Source organism: Oncorhynchus kisutch, linkage group LG5 (genome assembly GCF_002021735.2).
Source record: "Oncorhynchus kisutch isolate 150728-3 linkage group LG5, Okis_V2, whole genome shotgun sequence".
In the NCBI taxonomy this organism is placed as follows: domain Eukaryota; kingdom Metazoa; phylum Chordata; class Actinopteri; order Salmoniformes; family Salmonidae; genus Oncorhynchus; species Oncorhynchus kisutch.
In genome coordinates this window covers 76,808,337-76,822,864 of record NC_034178.2, presented here as the reverse complement: position 1 = coordinate 76,822,864, position 14,528 = coordinate 76,808,337, and the positions used below count along the sequence as shown (strand labels likewise).

Here is a 14,528-nt window from a genome sequence, read left to right as displayed (position 1 = left end):
GACTGGAATAGGAAACAGCCACATTACACTGGACTGGAATAGGAAACAGCCACGTTACACTGGACTGGAATAGGAAACAGCCACGTTAAACTGGACTGGAATAAGAAACAGCCATGTTAAACTGGACTAGGAAACAGACATGTTAAACTGGACTGGAATAAGAAACAGCCATATTAAACTGAACTGGAATAAGAAACAGCCATGTTAAACTGGACTGGAATAGGAACCAGCCATGTTAAACTGGACTAGGAAACAGACATGTTAAACTGGACTGGAATAAGAAACAGCCATGTTAAACTGGACTGGAATAGGAAACAGCCATGTTAAACTGGAATATGAAACAGCCATGTTAAACTGGACTAGGAAACAGCCATGTTAAACTGGACTAGGAAACAGCCATGTTAAACTGGACTAGGAAACAGCCATGTTAAACTGGACTGGAATAGGAAACAGCCATGTTAAACTGGAATAGGAAACAGACATGTTAAACTGGACTGGAATAAGAAACAGCCACATTACACTGGACTGGAATAAGAAACAGCCACGTTACACTGGACTGGAATAGGAAACAGCCACGTTACACTGGACTGGAATAGGAAACAGCCACGTTACACTGGACTGGAATAGGAAACAGCCACGTTAAACTGGACTGGAATAAGAAACAGGCATGTTAAACTGGACTGGAATATGAAACAGCCATGTTAAACTGGATTAGGAAACAGCCATGTTAAACTGGACTAGGAAACAGCCATGTTAAACTGGACTGGAATAGGAAACAGCCATGTTAAACTGGACTAGGAAACAGCCATGTTAAACTGAACTGGAATAAGAAACAGCCATGTTAAACTGAACTGGAATAAGAAACAGCCATGTTAAACTGAACTGGAATAAGAAACAGCCATGTTAAAATGGACTGGAATAAGAAACAGCCATGTTAAACTGGACTAGGAAACAGACATGTTAAACTGGACTGGAATAAGAAACAGCCATGTTAAACTGGACTAGGAAACAGACATGTTAAACTGGACTGGAATAAGAAACAGCCATATTAAACTGAACTGGAATAAGAAACAGCCATGTTAAACTGGACTGGAATAGGAATCAGCCATGTTAAACTGGACTAGGAAACAGACATGTTAAACTGGACTGGAATAAGAAACAGCCATGTTAAACTGAACTGGAATAAGAAACAGCCATGTTAAACTGGACTAGGAAACAGCCATGTTAAACTGGACTAGGAAACAGCCATGTTAAACTGGACTGGAATAGGAAACAGCCATGTTAAACTGGAATGGAATAGGAAACAGCCATGTTAAACTGGAATAGGAAACAGCCATGTTAAACTGGACTGGAATAAGAAACAGCCACATTACACTGGACAGGAATAAGAAACAGCCACGTTACACTGGACTGGAATAGGAAACAGCCACGTTACACTGGACTGGAATAGGAAACAGCCACATTACACTGGACTGGAATAGGAAACAGCCACGTTACACTGGACTGGAATAGGAAACAGCCACGTTAAACTGGACTGGAATAAGAAACAGCCATGTTAAACTGGACTAGGAAACAGACATGTTAAACTGGACTGGAATAGGAAACAGCCATGTTAAACTGGACTAGGAAACAACCATGTTAAACTGGACTAGGAAACAGACATGTTAAACTGGACTGGAATAAGAAACAGCCATATTAAACTGAACTGGAATAAGAAACAGCCATGTTAAACTGGACTGGAATAGGAACCAGCCATGTTAAACTGGACTAGGAAACAGACATGTTAAACTGGACTGGAATAAGAAACAGCCATGTTTAACTGAACTGGAATAAGAAACAGCCATGTTAAACTGGACTGGAATAGGAAACAGCCATGTTAAACTGGAATATGAAACAGCCATGTTAAACTGGACTGGAATAGGAAACAGCCATGTTAAACTGGACTAGGAAACAGCCATGTTAAACTGGACTAGGAAACAGCCATGTTAAACTGGACTGGAATAGTAAACAGCCATGTTAAACTGGAATAGGAAACAGACATGTTAAACTGGACTGGAATAAGAAACAGCCACATTACACTGGACTGGAATAAGAAACAGCCACGTTACACTGGACTGGAATAGGAAACAGCCACGTTACACTGGACTGGAATAGGAAACAGCCACGTTACACTGGACTGGAATAGGAAACAGCCACGTTAAACTGGACTGGAATAAGAAACAGCCATGTTAAACTGGACTAGGAAACAGCCATGTTAAACTGGACTGGAATAGGAAACAGCCATGTTAAACTGGACTAGGAAACAGCCATGTTAAACTGAACTGGAATAAGAAACAGCCATGTTAAACTGAACTGGAATAAGAAACAGCCATGTTAAACTGAACTGGAATAAGAAACAGCCATGTTAAACTGAACTGGAATAAGAAACAGCCATGTTAAAATGGACTGGAATAAGAAACAGCCATGTTAAACTGGACTAGGAAACAGACATGTTAAACTGGACTGGAATAAGAAACAGACATGTTAAACTGGACTGGAATAGGAAACAGCCATGTTAAACTGGACTAGGAAACAGCCATGTTAAACTGAACTGGAATAAGAAACAGCCACGTTAAACTGGACTGGAATAAGAAACAGCCACGTTACACTGGACTGGAATAGGAAACAGCCACGTTACACTGGACTGGAATAGGAAACAGCCACGTTACACTGGACTGGAATAGGAAACAGCCACGTTACACTGGACTGGAATAAGAAACAGCCATGTTAAACTGGACTAGGAAACAGCCATGTTAAACTGGACTAGGAAACAGCCATGTTAAACTGGACTGGAATAGGAAACAGCCATGTTAAACTGGACTGGAATAGGAAACAGCCATGTTAAACTGGACTGGAATAGGAAACAGCCATGTTAAACTGGACTGGAATAGGAAACAGCCATGTTAAACTGGACTGGAATAGGAAACAGCCATGTTAAACTGGACTGGAATAGGAAACAGCCATGTTAAACTGGAATAGGAAACAGCCAAATTAAACTGGACTGGAATAAGAAACAGCCACGTTACACTGGACTGGAATAGGAAACAGCCACGTTACACTGGACTGGAATAAGAAACAGCCACGTTACACTGGACTGGAATAAGAAACAGCCACATTAAACTGGACTGGAATAAGAAACAGGCACGCTAAACTGGACTGGAATAAGAAACATGCACGCTAAACTGGACTGGAATAAGAAACAGTCACGTTAAACTGGACTGGAATAAGAAACAGTCACGTTAAACTAGACTGGAATAAGAAACAGTCACGGTAAACTGGACTGGACTAGGAAACAGCCATGTTAAACTGGACTGGACTAGGAAACAGCCATGTTACTCAGTCAAAAGCAATAAATCAATACAAAAGGTTCTTAAATAGTCCTGATATCTCGTCCCTCCAGTAATGTACCTGTGAATGTTTGAAGACCCTGCTAGGTGATGCATGTACCTCAATATAGCCCTGTCAGGTGTTCTCTATCTGTGAGTGTCTGAAGATGTCTGTGAGTACCTGTGAGTGTCTGAAGATGTCTGTGTGTATCTGTGAGTGTCTGAAGATGTCTGCTAGTACCGGTGAGTGTCTGAAGATGTCTGTGAGTACCTGTGAGTGTCTGAAGATGTCTGTGAGTACCTGTGAGTGTCTGAAGATGTCTGTGTGTATCTGTGAGTGTCTGAAGATGTCTGTGAGTACCTGTGAGTGTCTGAAGATGTCTGCGTGTATCTGTGAGTGTCTGAAGATGTCTGTGAGTATCTGTGAGTGTCTGAAGATGTCTGTGAGTATCTGTGAGTGTCTGAAGATGTCTGTGAGTATCTGTGAGTGTCTGAAGATGTCTGTGAGTATCTGAGTACCTGTGAGTGTCTGAAGATGTCTGCGTGTATCTGTGAGTGTCTGAAGATGTCTGTGAGTACCTGTGAGTGTCTGAAGATGTCGTTAGCGATGGCCTCCAGGTCGCTGAAGTCCGTCATGTTTCGAACGTAGTCAGCCACTGCCTTGATCACCACGTCACACGGTGGGAGCACTAGCTGGTGGGCGCGCACCTAGAGGTCAGAGGTTAGAGACAGCCTTGATCACCACGTCACACGGCGGGAGCACTAGCTGGTGGGCGCGCACCTAGAGGTCAGAGACAGCCTTGATCACCACATCACACGGAGGGAGCACTATCTGGTGGGCGCGCACCTAGAGGTCAGAGGTCAGAGACAGCCTTGATCACCACATCACATGGAGGGAGCACTAGCTGGTGGGCGCGCACCTAGAGGTCAGAGGTTAGAGACAGCCTTGATCACCGCGTCACATGGAGGGAGCACTTGCTCTTGGAATGAGGATGTACAGAAGACATAGCTGGATCACATGGTGTGAAAATAATAAGCTTTATCAGAAATATTTCTATTTTCTGCCATAAAATGGATCAGTTAATTAGTCCTTTGGAGTGACGTCTTTTGAATTCTTACAAGAAAATAATTTGCCAATTGAAGTATAAAAAGCAATGAAAACATGTTGTGGGGAAATGGAATGAATACTATTAACAATAAGATGTTGTGGTAAAATTTGAAATAGTTTTTTTCATTGGATAAAAGTAGAGACTCCGAGCTACATCATACACTGCAGTTGAGGAACAATGGGAAAGTAATTGTGATTTGAAAGTTGATAAACTTGTAAACCCACTTTTGAGAAAATGACACTTGAATGTTTTGGTACCTACTGGAGAGCTCTTCTTTGTCTACACCCTCTTAAGCCTTAGCCCCACCCATCTCTTTAAGGATTTACATGTGAGGCCATGTTTTAAACACAGTGAGTAGTTTAGTAAACAACCAAAGATTAAGACAAAAAATGGTAAAAGTAGTAACCTACAATAAGGAAAAACTCCAGGTAAAAATAAACTTTATCTAGTCTTTGGCCTTTATCCTTATCTGACTTTGGTGCAGGTCATGTTGTTCTTCACATCATATAGTCTGTGTTTACCAGAGACTATCAAATAAAAAATATGTTTATTTGTCACATGCACAGGATACAGAAGGTGTAAACGGTACAGTGAAATGGTTATTTGCACAGTATCAATATCAAAAAATAGAATGTGTCCAGATACAAATATTTTATATTTATTAGATGACGCTTACCCGACACACTTGAATAAATTGATGGGTCATGTGAAGGAAACGCTATAACCCCCAGACAAGCTAGCTAAGTGGATTGGTCACTATTGTCTAGACGTGTTCATGAAATACAATAGATGGCTGTAATCAACCCCCAGACACATCTAGCTAAGTGGATTGGTCACTATTGTCTAGACATGTTCATGAAATACAATAGATTGCTGTAATCACCCCCAGACATATCTAGCTAACTTAGACATGTAGCTAGCTAGCTAAACAATGAACCATAATCCCAACTCATAATGTTACTACACTGTATTACATAGCGGAGTCTTTTCTTTAGACATGTAGCTAGCTAGCTAAACAATGAACCATAATCCCAACTCATACGTTAGTTTGCTAATGAGCCAGCAAGCTAACATTCGCTAGCTAACAAACTTGCAATTATCTCAGCCAGTCATGGCTAATGGGAAGGTTCCTGACTTTTTCCTAAACCAACTAGACTCGAAATGTAACCGTTTGTATTTACAGATGGAAGTTTGTTATTAAGACATGAAAGTTCACGTTCCAGAAGACATTTTTTAATAAATAAAGTCATCCTGTGAAGTAGTGACGTGCCACATACGCCTAGCTTCCTGAAACATTTAGGTATTCATTCATCCACACCTGGTTTCTCACTTTCAACTGGTGACCATTCCTCCGGCTAGCTCTGGGTTTCGCTCTGCCCTCTGTGGAGGGTCAATTTATTTTAATCATCTGGTCCTAGTGATGGTGCAGGCAGATATTGTGGACTGGCTGTGGTGCTCCCATTCTTGGTTCTCGCTCCCTGCATCCATCCCCTAGATCCCGCTCGCTGTCCTACCAGTTCCACTCCTCCTGACCAACCAATTGGTACGTGACCCACCCTGGGAGGACAGACATCGGCCTCTTTTGGAGACTGTTCCCCCGTGCCAATTGGGCCGGCTGGGCTCACTCCGAGCAAGACCCCGTCTGTTTCAGTGGATCTCCGATCTCCCGGCGCATTACGCACTGTGACATCAGACACACATAGCGTTTCTCAAACCCTGTTGGCTCCAAAAACCCTCCAACTGAACACCTCTCGAGCGGCATTGGCTGTGGGTAGGTCGGGTCTTCTCCATCACTGCCCCTGTGCCTCGTTATGCACCCAGGTAAACCTCAATGTTGCAGGGGGGCTACCGGGTTGATCCTGCCAGTAGCATATTCTTGTCCCAAAGATTAAGCCATGCAAATCTTAGTACACACGGTCAGTACAATGAACCTGTGAATAGCTCATTAAATCAGTTATGGTTTATTTCATTGACTTGGATAACTGTGGCAATTCTGTAGCTAACAAGTGCTGACCTTCAGGAACAGGTGCATTTTTCTGACTCAAAACACATACAGGGTGCTTTCGGTGACGGTTTTACTGACTCTTGTGGCAACTGGTGTCTCTCGTTTGAATGTCTGCCCTATCAACTTTCAATGGTAGTTTCTGGCCTACCACGGCGACCACGTTTTCTATTGTTTTATTTTACCTTTATTTAACCAGGCAAGTCAGTCAAGAACACATTCTTATTTACAATGACAGCCTAGGAACAGTGGGTTAACTGCCTTGCTCAGGGGCAGAACGACAGATTTTCACCTTATCAGCTCGGGGGTTTGTTCTAGCAACCTTCCGGTTACTGGCCCAACACTAACTACTAGGCTACCTGCGGCCCCTACACTCTAACACCTAGGTTACCTGCCGCCGAGTAACGGAAAATCACGGGTTCGATTCCAGAGCGAGCCTGAGAAACACGATAACAACACCCACCCGTAGCACACATTCCAGCAGGTATATCTCACTGATCATCCCCAAAGCGATTCCAGAGCGAGCCTGAGAAACAGTTGGCATATCGAAGAAAGGCACCCTGTTATTGGAATAAGTACACTTCAAATCGTTTAATGAGGATCGATTACTGATGTTTAAAAAAATGTTTTACAGTGATCAGAAAACTTCGGAAAGTGTCATTAATTATGTTTTAACAGTCAAATTTGACTGCCTGTTGTGTCCATCTGTGTGACATAACGTCCTACTGCCTTGTTCAGGGGCAGAACGACAGATTCTTACCTTGTCAGCTCGGGGATTTGATCCAGCAACCTTTTGGTTACGGGCCCAACCCCCTAACCACTAGGCTACCTGCTGCCCAATGGTGATGTCACACCAGAGGACACATTCAAGGCACCAATGAAATGCTTCATTAAATTGGGTTGTTTAGACTTTATTGCAACTACTGTATATGTGTTTATGCTTTAATTTGAGAATAAATGTTAGTTTTTTTCACTTTTGCTTTGGTCACATGTTAACTAGTCAACAACAGTTTGAACAGATAACATCCAACAGACATCATTTATAGTATTTTATTTAATAATTTTTTATAATTTTCACATACCCCAGCTGCTACTGGGACTAACATAATGACCACACCATGCATTTCAGGTAAAATAACAACCCAATGTTTATATCCCAGGACAAATTAGCTAGTAACAGCAAGCTAACTAGCTAAATTTCCATAAATGTTTAATGCTTTTTGACCTGTCTCCAAATTAATATAATTGGTTCAGAGTTTGTTTTGATATTTCAACCTGCGTGTCGTGATCGTGTCTGGTGTGGTGGTACAAAATCAACACGGCTTGGTCAGCATGTAACAGATTCCTGGGGACTACATTGACCGTCAAGTTAGTTTACCTTGAGCGATGCTAGCGGATGCTCTGGGCCCAGGAGACTCCAGTGAAAGGCAGCCAAGTCTTCATCGGGCAGTATGTGGTTACCTGAAGCAGGACAGTTACATGACATCATGAGGCTAACAGAATTAGCACTGACTTAGCAGTGACACTAAATCTCTATGTTAGCAATCAATAGGCTTTATCTGAGTCAAACCGACCCAAAAGTTATCTTCCAACTTAGAAGTGATGTTACCAACCTACATAAAAGTGATGTTAGTTAGCGACCTCGCTACACGTTAGCACTGTTACCAACTCACCTAAAGTGATGGTAGTTAGCGACCTCGCTACACGTTAGCACTGTTACCAACTCACCTAAAGTGATGTTAGTTAGCGACCTCGCTACACGTTAGCACTGTTACCAACTCACCTAAAGTGATGGTAGTTAGCGACCTCGCTACACGTTAGCACTGTTACCAACTCACCTAAAGTGATGTTAGTTAGCGACCTACCTACACGTTAGCACTGTTACCAACTCACCTAAAGTGATGTTAGTTAGCGACCTACCTACAGGTTAGCTCTGTTACCAACTCACCAAAAGTGATGGTAGTTAGCGACCTCGCTACATGTTAGCTCTGTTACCAACTCACCTAAAGTGATGTTAGTTAGTGACCACCTACACGTTAGCTCTGTTACCAACTCACCTAAAGTGATGTTAGTTAGCGACCTCGCTACATGTTAGCTCTGTTACCAACTCAACTAAAGTGATGGTAGTTAGTGACCTCGCTACATGTTAGCTCTGTTACCAACTCAACTAAAGTGATGTTAGTTAGCGACCTCGCTACATGTTAGCTCTGTTACCAACTCAACTAAAGTGATGGTAGTTAGCAACCTCGCTACATGTTAGCGGTTACCAACTCCACCTAAAGTGATGTTAGTTAGCGACCTCGCTACATGTTAGCTGTTACCAACCCACCTAAAGTGATGTTAGTTAGCGACCTCGCTACATGTTAGCTCTGTTACCAACCCACCTAAAGTGATGTTAGTTAGCGACCTCGCTACATGTTAGCTCTGTTACCAACCCACCTAAAGTGATGTTAGTTAGCGACCTCGCTACATGTTAGCTCTGTTACCAACCCACCTAAAAGTGAAGCGAAGATAACGAAGCGGTTGGGGTTCAGGTCCAGTTGTTTGGCCACTTCATGCATCAGGTACTGGGAGGTGGTCAGGCTCTTCCCGTTGCGACTCAGCTTCAGGGCGTGGGCAGAGAAGTAGTAGGGGATGTTACACAGCGCATAGTCCGAGTCGTACGCCACCAGGCCGTGGAAGCCGTTCTCCCTGCACAGAGATATCACCTCCAAGTGATGATCCTCGATACTCTGGACAACCTGGAAACACGCACACACATTATACTGTTACTAACACCACACACTAACCCTAACCATGCATAGCAATACCACCTCCAAGTGATGATCCTCGATACTCTGGACAACCTGGAAACACACACACACATTATACTGTTACTAACACCACACACTAACCCTAACCATGCATAGCGATACCACCTCCAACCTCACAACACTCACAGGCAGCCCAGTTAAAATTAGAGACAAGTCTAAACACAATAATAATATACAATACCATATAGCAGACGGCTTTATCCAAAGCGACTCGCATTAGGCTATATCCATGAACGATGATCCGTGCATTCGTTTTACATCATGGAGTTACAACCGCTATTGCTCTACCAACTGAACATACTGACATATTACTATCAGTAGTCTGGGTAGAGCAAGGAACATTCAGGCAGGATGACTGCTGCAGCCCAGAGGCTACAGTGAGTATTCTAATACTCGTCAGTGTTGTGAATTATATCCACGAGCGATGGTACGATTACAGTGTGGATCCTGGAATACCATTGCCAACATCAACAGTTTTTTTTTAAACCTTTATTTAACCAGGCAAGTCAGTTAAGAACAAATTCTTATTTTCAATGACGGCCTAGGAACAGTGGGTTAACTGCCTTGTTCAGGGGCAGAACGACAGATTTATACCTTGTCAGCTCGGGGGTTTGAACTCACAACCTTCCGGTTACTAGTCCAACGCTCTAACCACTAGGCTACGCTGCCGCCCAGTTACACATTCTCTTCGAAATCACTGTAGATTATGTGGGGCAGACTGTTAATTCTCCTCCACCAAACTTAACATTTGGCACTATGCATTGGCATCAGCCAAACCCAGATTTGTCCCATCGGGACTGCCAGAAGGTGAAGCGTGATTCATCACTCCAGACAACATGTTTCCACTGACCCGGTGTCCAATGGTGGCGAGCTTTACACTCCAGCCGACGCTTAGCATTGCGCATGGTGATCTTAGGCTTGTGTGAGGCTGCTCGGCCATGGAAACCCATTTCATGAAGCTCCCGACGAACAGTTCTTGTGCTGACGTTGGTTCTAGAGTCAGTTGGGAAGTCAGTAGTGAATGTCGCAACCGAGGACAGACAATTTGTACACACTCCGCGGTCCCATTCTGTGAGCTTACGTGGCCTACCACTTCACGGTCCCATTCTGTGAGCTTACGTGGCCTACCACTTCGCGGTCCCATTCTGTGAGCTTACGTGGCCTACACTCCGCGGTCCCATTCTGTGAGCTTACGTGGCCTACCACTCCGCGGTCCCATTCTGTGAGCTTACGTGGCATACACTCCGCGGTCCCATTCTGTGAGCTTACGTGGCCTACCACTCCGCGGTCCTGTTCTGTGAGCTTGTGTGGCCTACCACTTCACGGCTGAGCCGTTGTTGCTCCTTGACATTTCCACTTCACAATAACAGCACATACAGTTAAGTAGGGCAGCTCTAGCAAGGGCAGAAACTTGAAGAACTGACTTGTTGGAAAGGTGGCATTCTATGAAGGTGCCATTCTAAGTAAGGCCATTCTACTTACAATGTTTGTCTATGGCGATTGCATGGCGGTGCGCACAATTTTAAACACGTTAGCAACAGGTTTGGCTGAAATCTGCCAGACTCTACTAATTTGTATATGTGTGTGTGTGTGTATACACATTACCGTTCAAACGTTTGGGGTCACTTAGAAATCTCCTTGTTTTTGAAAGAAAATCACATTTTTGGTCCATTAAAATAACATAAAATTGATCAGAAATACAGTGTAGACATTGCTCATGTTGTAAATGACTATTGTGGCTGGAAATGGCCGATTTTTTATGGAATATCTACATAGGCATACAGAGGCCCATTATCAGCAAAAATCACTCCTGTGTTCCAATGGGACATTGTGTTAGCTTTAGTTTATAATTTTAAAAGGCTAATTGATCATTAGAAAACCCTTTTGCAATTATGTTAGCACAGCTGAAAACTGCTGTTCTCATTAAAGAAGCAATAAAACTGGCCTTCTGTAGAATAGTTGAGTATCTGGAGCATCAGCATTTGTGTGTTTGATTACAGACTCAAAATGTCCAGAAACAAAGACCTTTCTTCTGAAACTCGTCAGTCTATTCTTGTTCTGAGAAATGAAGGCTATCCATGTGAGAAATTGGCAAGAAACTGAAGATCTGGTACAACGTTGTGTACTACTCCCTTCACAGAACAGCACAAACTGTCTCTAACCAGAATAGAAAGAGGAGTGGGAGGCCGCGGTGCACAACTGAGCAAGAGGACAAGTACATTAGTGTGTCTAGTTTGAGAAACAGATGCCTCACAAGTCCTCAACTGGCAGCTTCATTAAATAATACCCACAAAACACTAGTCACATTGTCAACAGTGAAGAGGTGACTCCGGGATGCTGGCCTTCTAGGCAGAGTTGCAAAGAAAAAGCCATATCTCAGACTGGCCAATAAAAAGAAAAGATTAAGATGGGCAAAAGAACACAGACACTGGACAGAGGAAGATTGGCAAAAAGTGTTATGAACAGACAAATGTATGTTTGAGGTGTTCGGATCACTACGAAGAACATTCGTGAGACGCAGAAAAAATTTAAAGATATTGGGAGTGCTTGACGCCATCTGTCAAGCATGGTGGAGGCAATGTGATGGTCTGGTGGAGGTGGAGGCAATGTGATGGTCTGGGGGTGCTTTGGTGGTGGTAAAGTGGGAGATGAGTAAAGGGTAAAAGTGATCTTGAAGAAGGAAGGCTATTACCCCATTTTGCAACTCCATGCCATACCCTGTGGACAGTGCTTAATTGGAGCCAATTTCCTTCTACAACAGGACAATGACCCAAAGCACAGCTCAATGACCCAAAGCACAGCTCCATGACCCAAAGCACAGCTCCATGACCCAAAGCACAGCTCCATGACCCAAAGCACAGCTCCATGACCCAAAGCACAGCTCAATGACCCAAAGCACAGCTCCATGACCCAAAGCACAGCTCCATGACCCAAAGCACAGCTCCATGACCCATAGCACAGCTCCATGACCCAAAGCACAGCTCCATGACCCAAAGCACAGCTCCATGACCCAAAGCACAGCTCCATGACCCAAAGCACAGCTCCATGACCCAAAGCACAGCTCCATGACCCATAGCACAGCTCAATGACCCAAAGCACAGCTCAATGACCCAAAGCACAGCTCCATGACCCAAAGCACAGCTCAATGACCCAAAGCACAGCTCCATGACCCAAAGCACAGCTCCATGACCCAAAGCACAGCTCCATGACCCAAAGCACAGCTCCAAACTATATAAGAACTATTGAACCTCGATGAAAGCAAAGTTTAAAGGACACAATTATTTAAATTAAAAATAATTATTTATAACCTTGTCAATATATTGAATATATTTCCTAATCATTTAGCAACTCATTTCATGTATGTTTTCATGGAAAACAAAGACATTTTTACATGACCCCAAACTTTTGAACGGTAGTGTATACATTCAAACAACCAAGTACCAGTCAAAAGTTTGGAAACAGCTACTCATTCTTAGGTTTTTATTTAATTTACTACTTTCTACATTGTAGAATAATAGTGAAGACATCAAAACTATGAAATAACACATATGGAATCATGCAGTAACCAATAAAGTGATAAACAAATCACAATATATTTTATATTTGAGATTCTTCAAAGTAGACTCGCTTTGCCTTGATGACAGCTTTGAAGGAGAACCAGTTTGGATTGAAGTATAATTGTTGTATGACTGAAGCCTTTAGTGAGGTCTAATGCTTTAATATTGAATCATTTCTGCCCTCCGAATTGATATTCATTATATAAATATGCCTGTTTAATTTTGTCTGACTTGTTCAGTGTATGCAGGTTCATAAGGTCACCTGGGATATGACTAAAGAATTAATGAGGTTGATTTTTTCACAGAGACAGGTGTTGACCTTTCCATGATCGCAAAATCTTATCTAATTTGGCTAACTTTCTATAAAAATGTATTGTAGTCAGAATTTTTCTATCTTTTGGGATATGAATACCGAATATGGCCACTACACCGTCAGACCATTTTATTGGTAGACTACACAGTAATGTAAAAGTTGTATTTTTTTAGCGATCCAATACATAATATTTGAAAGAAAACATGAATCATCAACAATTACACTTTTGTTTTTAAACCCTGGGTTTCTACCCCCTTGATATTGTTGAATCTGATTTTAATAGCTAACATTTAGATGGCCATAATAAATAAATATGGCGATAAAGAACAGCCTTGTTTTACTCCTCTTGGAAATACAATACTTTCTGAGATGTAGCCATTATTTACTATTTTACACCTGGGGTTACTATACATAACTTTAACCCATTGCATAAGAGATTCTCCAAAATTAAAATAGTCCAGGCATTTATATATAAACTCCAGTCGTACTTTATCCAAGGCCTTTTCAAAGTCATCTTTGAATACCAGGCCTGGTTTCCCAAAGTTTTCATAGTGTTCTGTTGTTTCCTTGTCTTATATGATCTACAATGTATCATCCATGTAAAATAAAAAATGTCTAATTAATAACATCTGACAATCCCTTTTAAATTCTATGCACTATGCATTTTGCAAGGATTTTGTCATCACAACACTGAAGTGTAAGGTGTCTCTATTTTTTTTTTTTAGGTGGACTGGATCTTTATATTTAAATTTACCACCTGGGTCCTGTTTCAGTAATAGTGAAATCAGACCTTCTTGCTGAGTATCTGATAGTCTTCTATTTTTATAGGAGTGGTTAAAACATGTTAATATTGGACCTTTGAGTACATAGAAAATATTTGACATACCTCAACTGGTATGGAAGGCTTTAATTGTATCTAGAAGTTCCTCCTCTGTATTTAGGCGTGAGTCTTTCTGTTACTAGAATAAAATCCTGACAATTAACTTCAGTTAGTGGAAATATAGGAGACTGAAAACATAATTAAAGTACTTTGCTTCCTCTTTCAGATATCATTTAGTGAATTATGGACGATGGACGATGTCGTCATTTCTAACAAGTTCCTGTAAATTATTTTTTGTTGAAGATTTTAAAATATATATATTTTTTTAAATCGGTGCATTTTCCCCCATATTCCATCCAGTTTGCTTCATTGTAATAATATTGATCTTTCTTGACGTTCCTCTTTTTGTTTTTCCTTTAACTTGCCTTTGAGTTACAGTTTTTATTGCTATCTATCTGTACAGTTAGTTCCTTTATTTATTTTGTTAATATGGACTCTTTTGATCTAAATTATTTTTGTTTTATAGATGAGTATTGAATTGCAGGACCT

At 41.9% G+C, this 14,528-nt stretch overlaps 1 protein-coding gene across 3 annotated transcripts in view; it reads right to left on the bottom strand.

The window, feature by feature from the left end:
• LOC109883144 (constitutive coactivator of PPAR-gamma-like protein 1 homolog) overlaps window positions 1-14,528 on the bottom strand; it is a 73,610-nt gene that overhangs the window by 55,229 nt on the left and 3,853 nt on the right. For all 3 annotated transcript variants that reach the window (XM_031825868.1, XM_031825869.1, XM_031825870.1), the window contains exons 2-4: window positions 8,971-9,217; window positions 7,855-7,937; window positions 3,945-4,073 (exon numbers count right to left, since the gene is read on the bottom strand). In XM_031825868.1, the coding sequence (XP_031681728.1) occupies window positions 3,945-4,073; window positions 7,855-7,937; window positions 8,971-9,217 (459 nt within the window). The remainder of the gene's footprint in view (window positions 1-3,944; window positions 4,074-7,854; window positions 7,938-8,970; window positions 9,218-14,528) is intronic.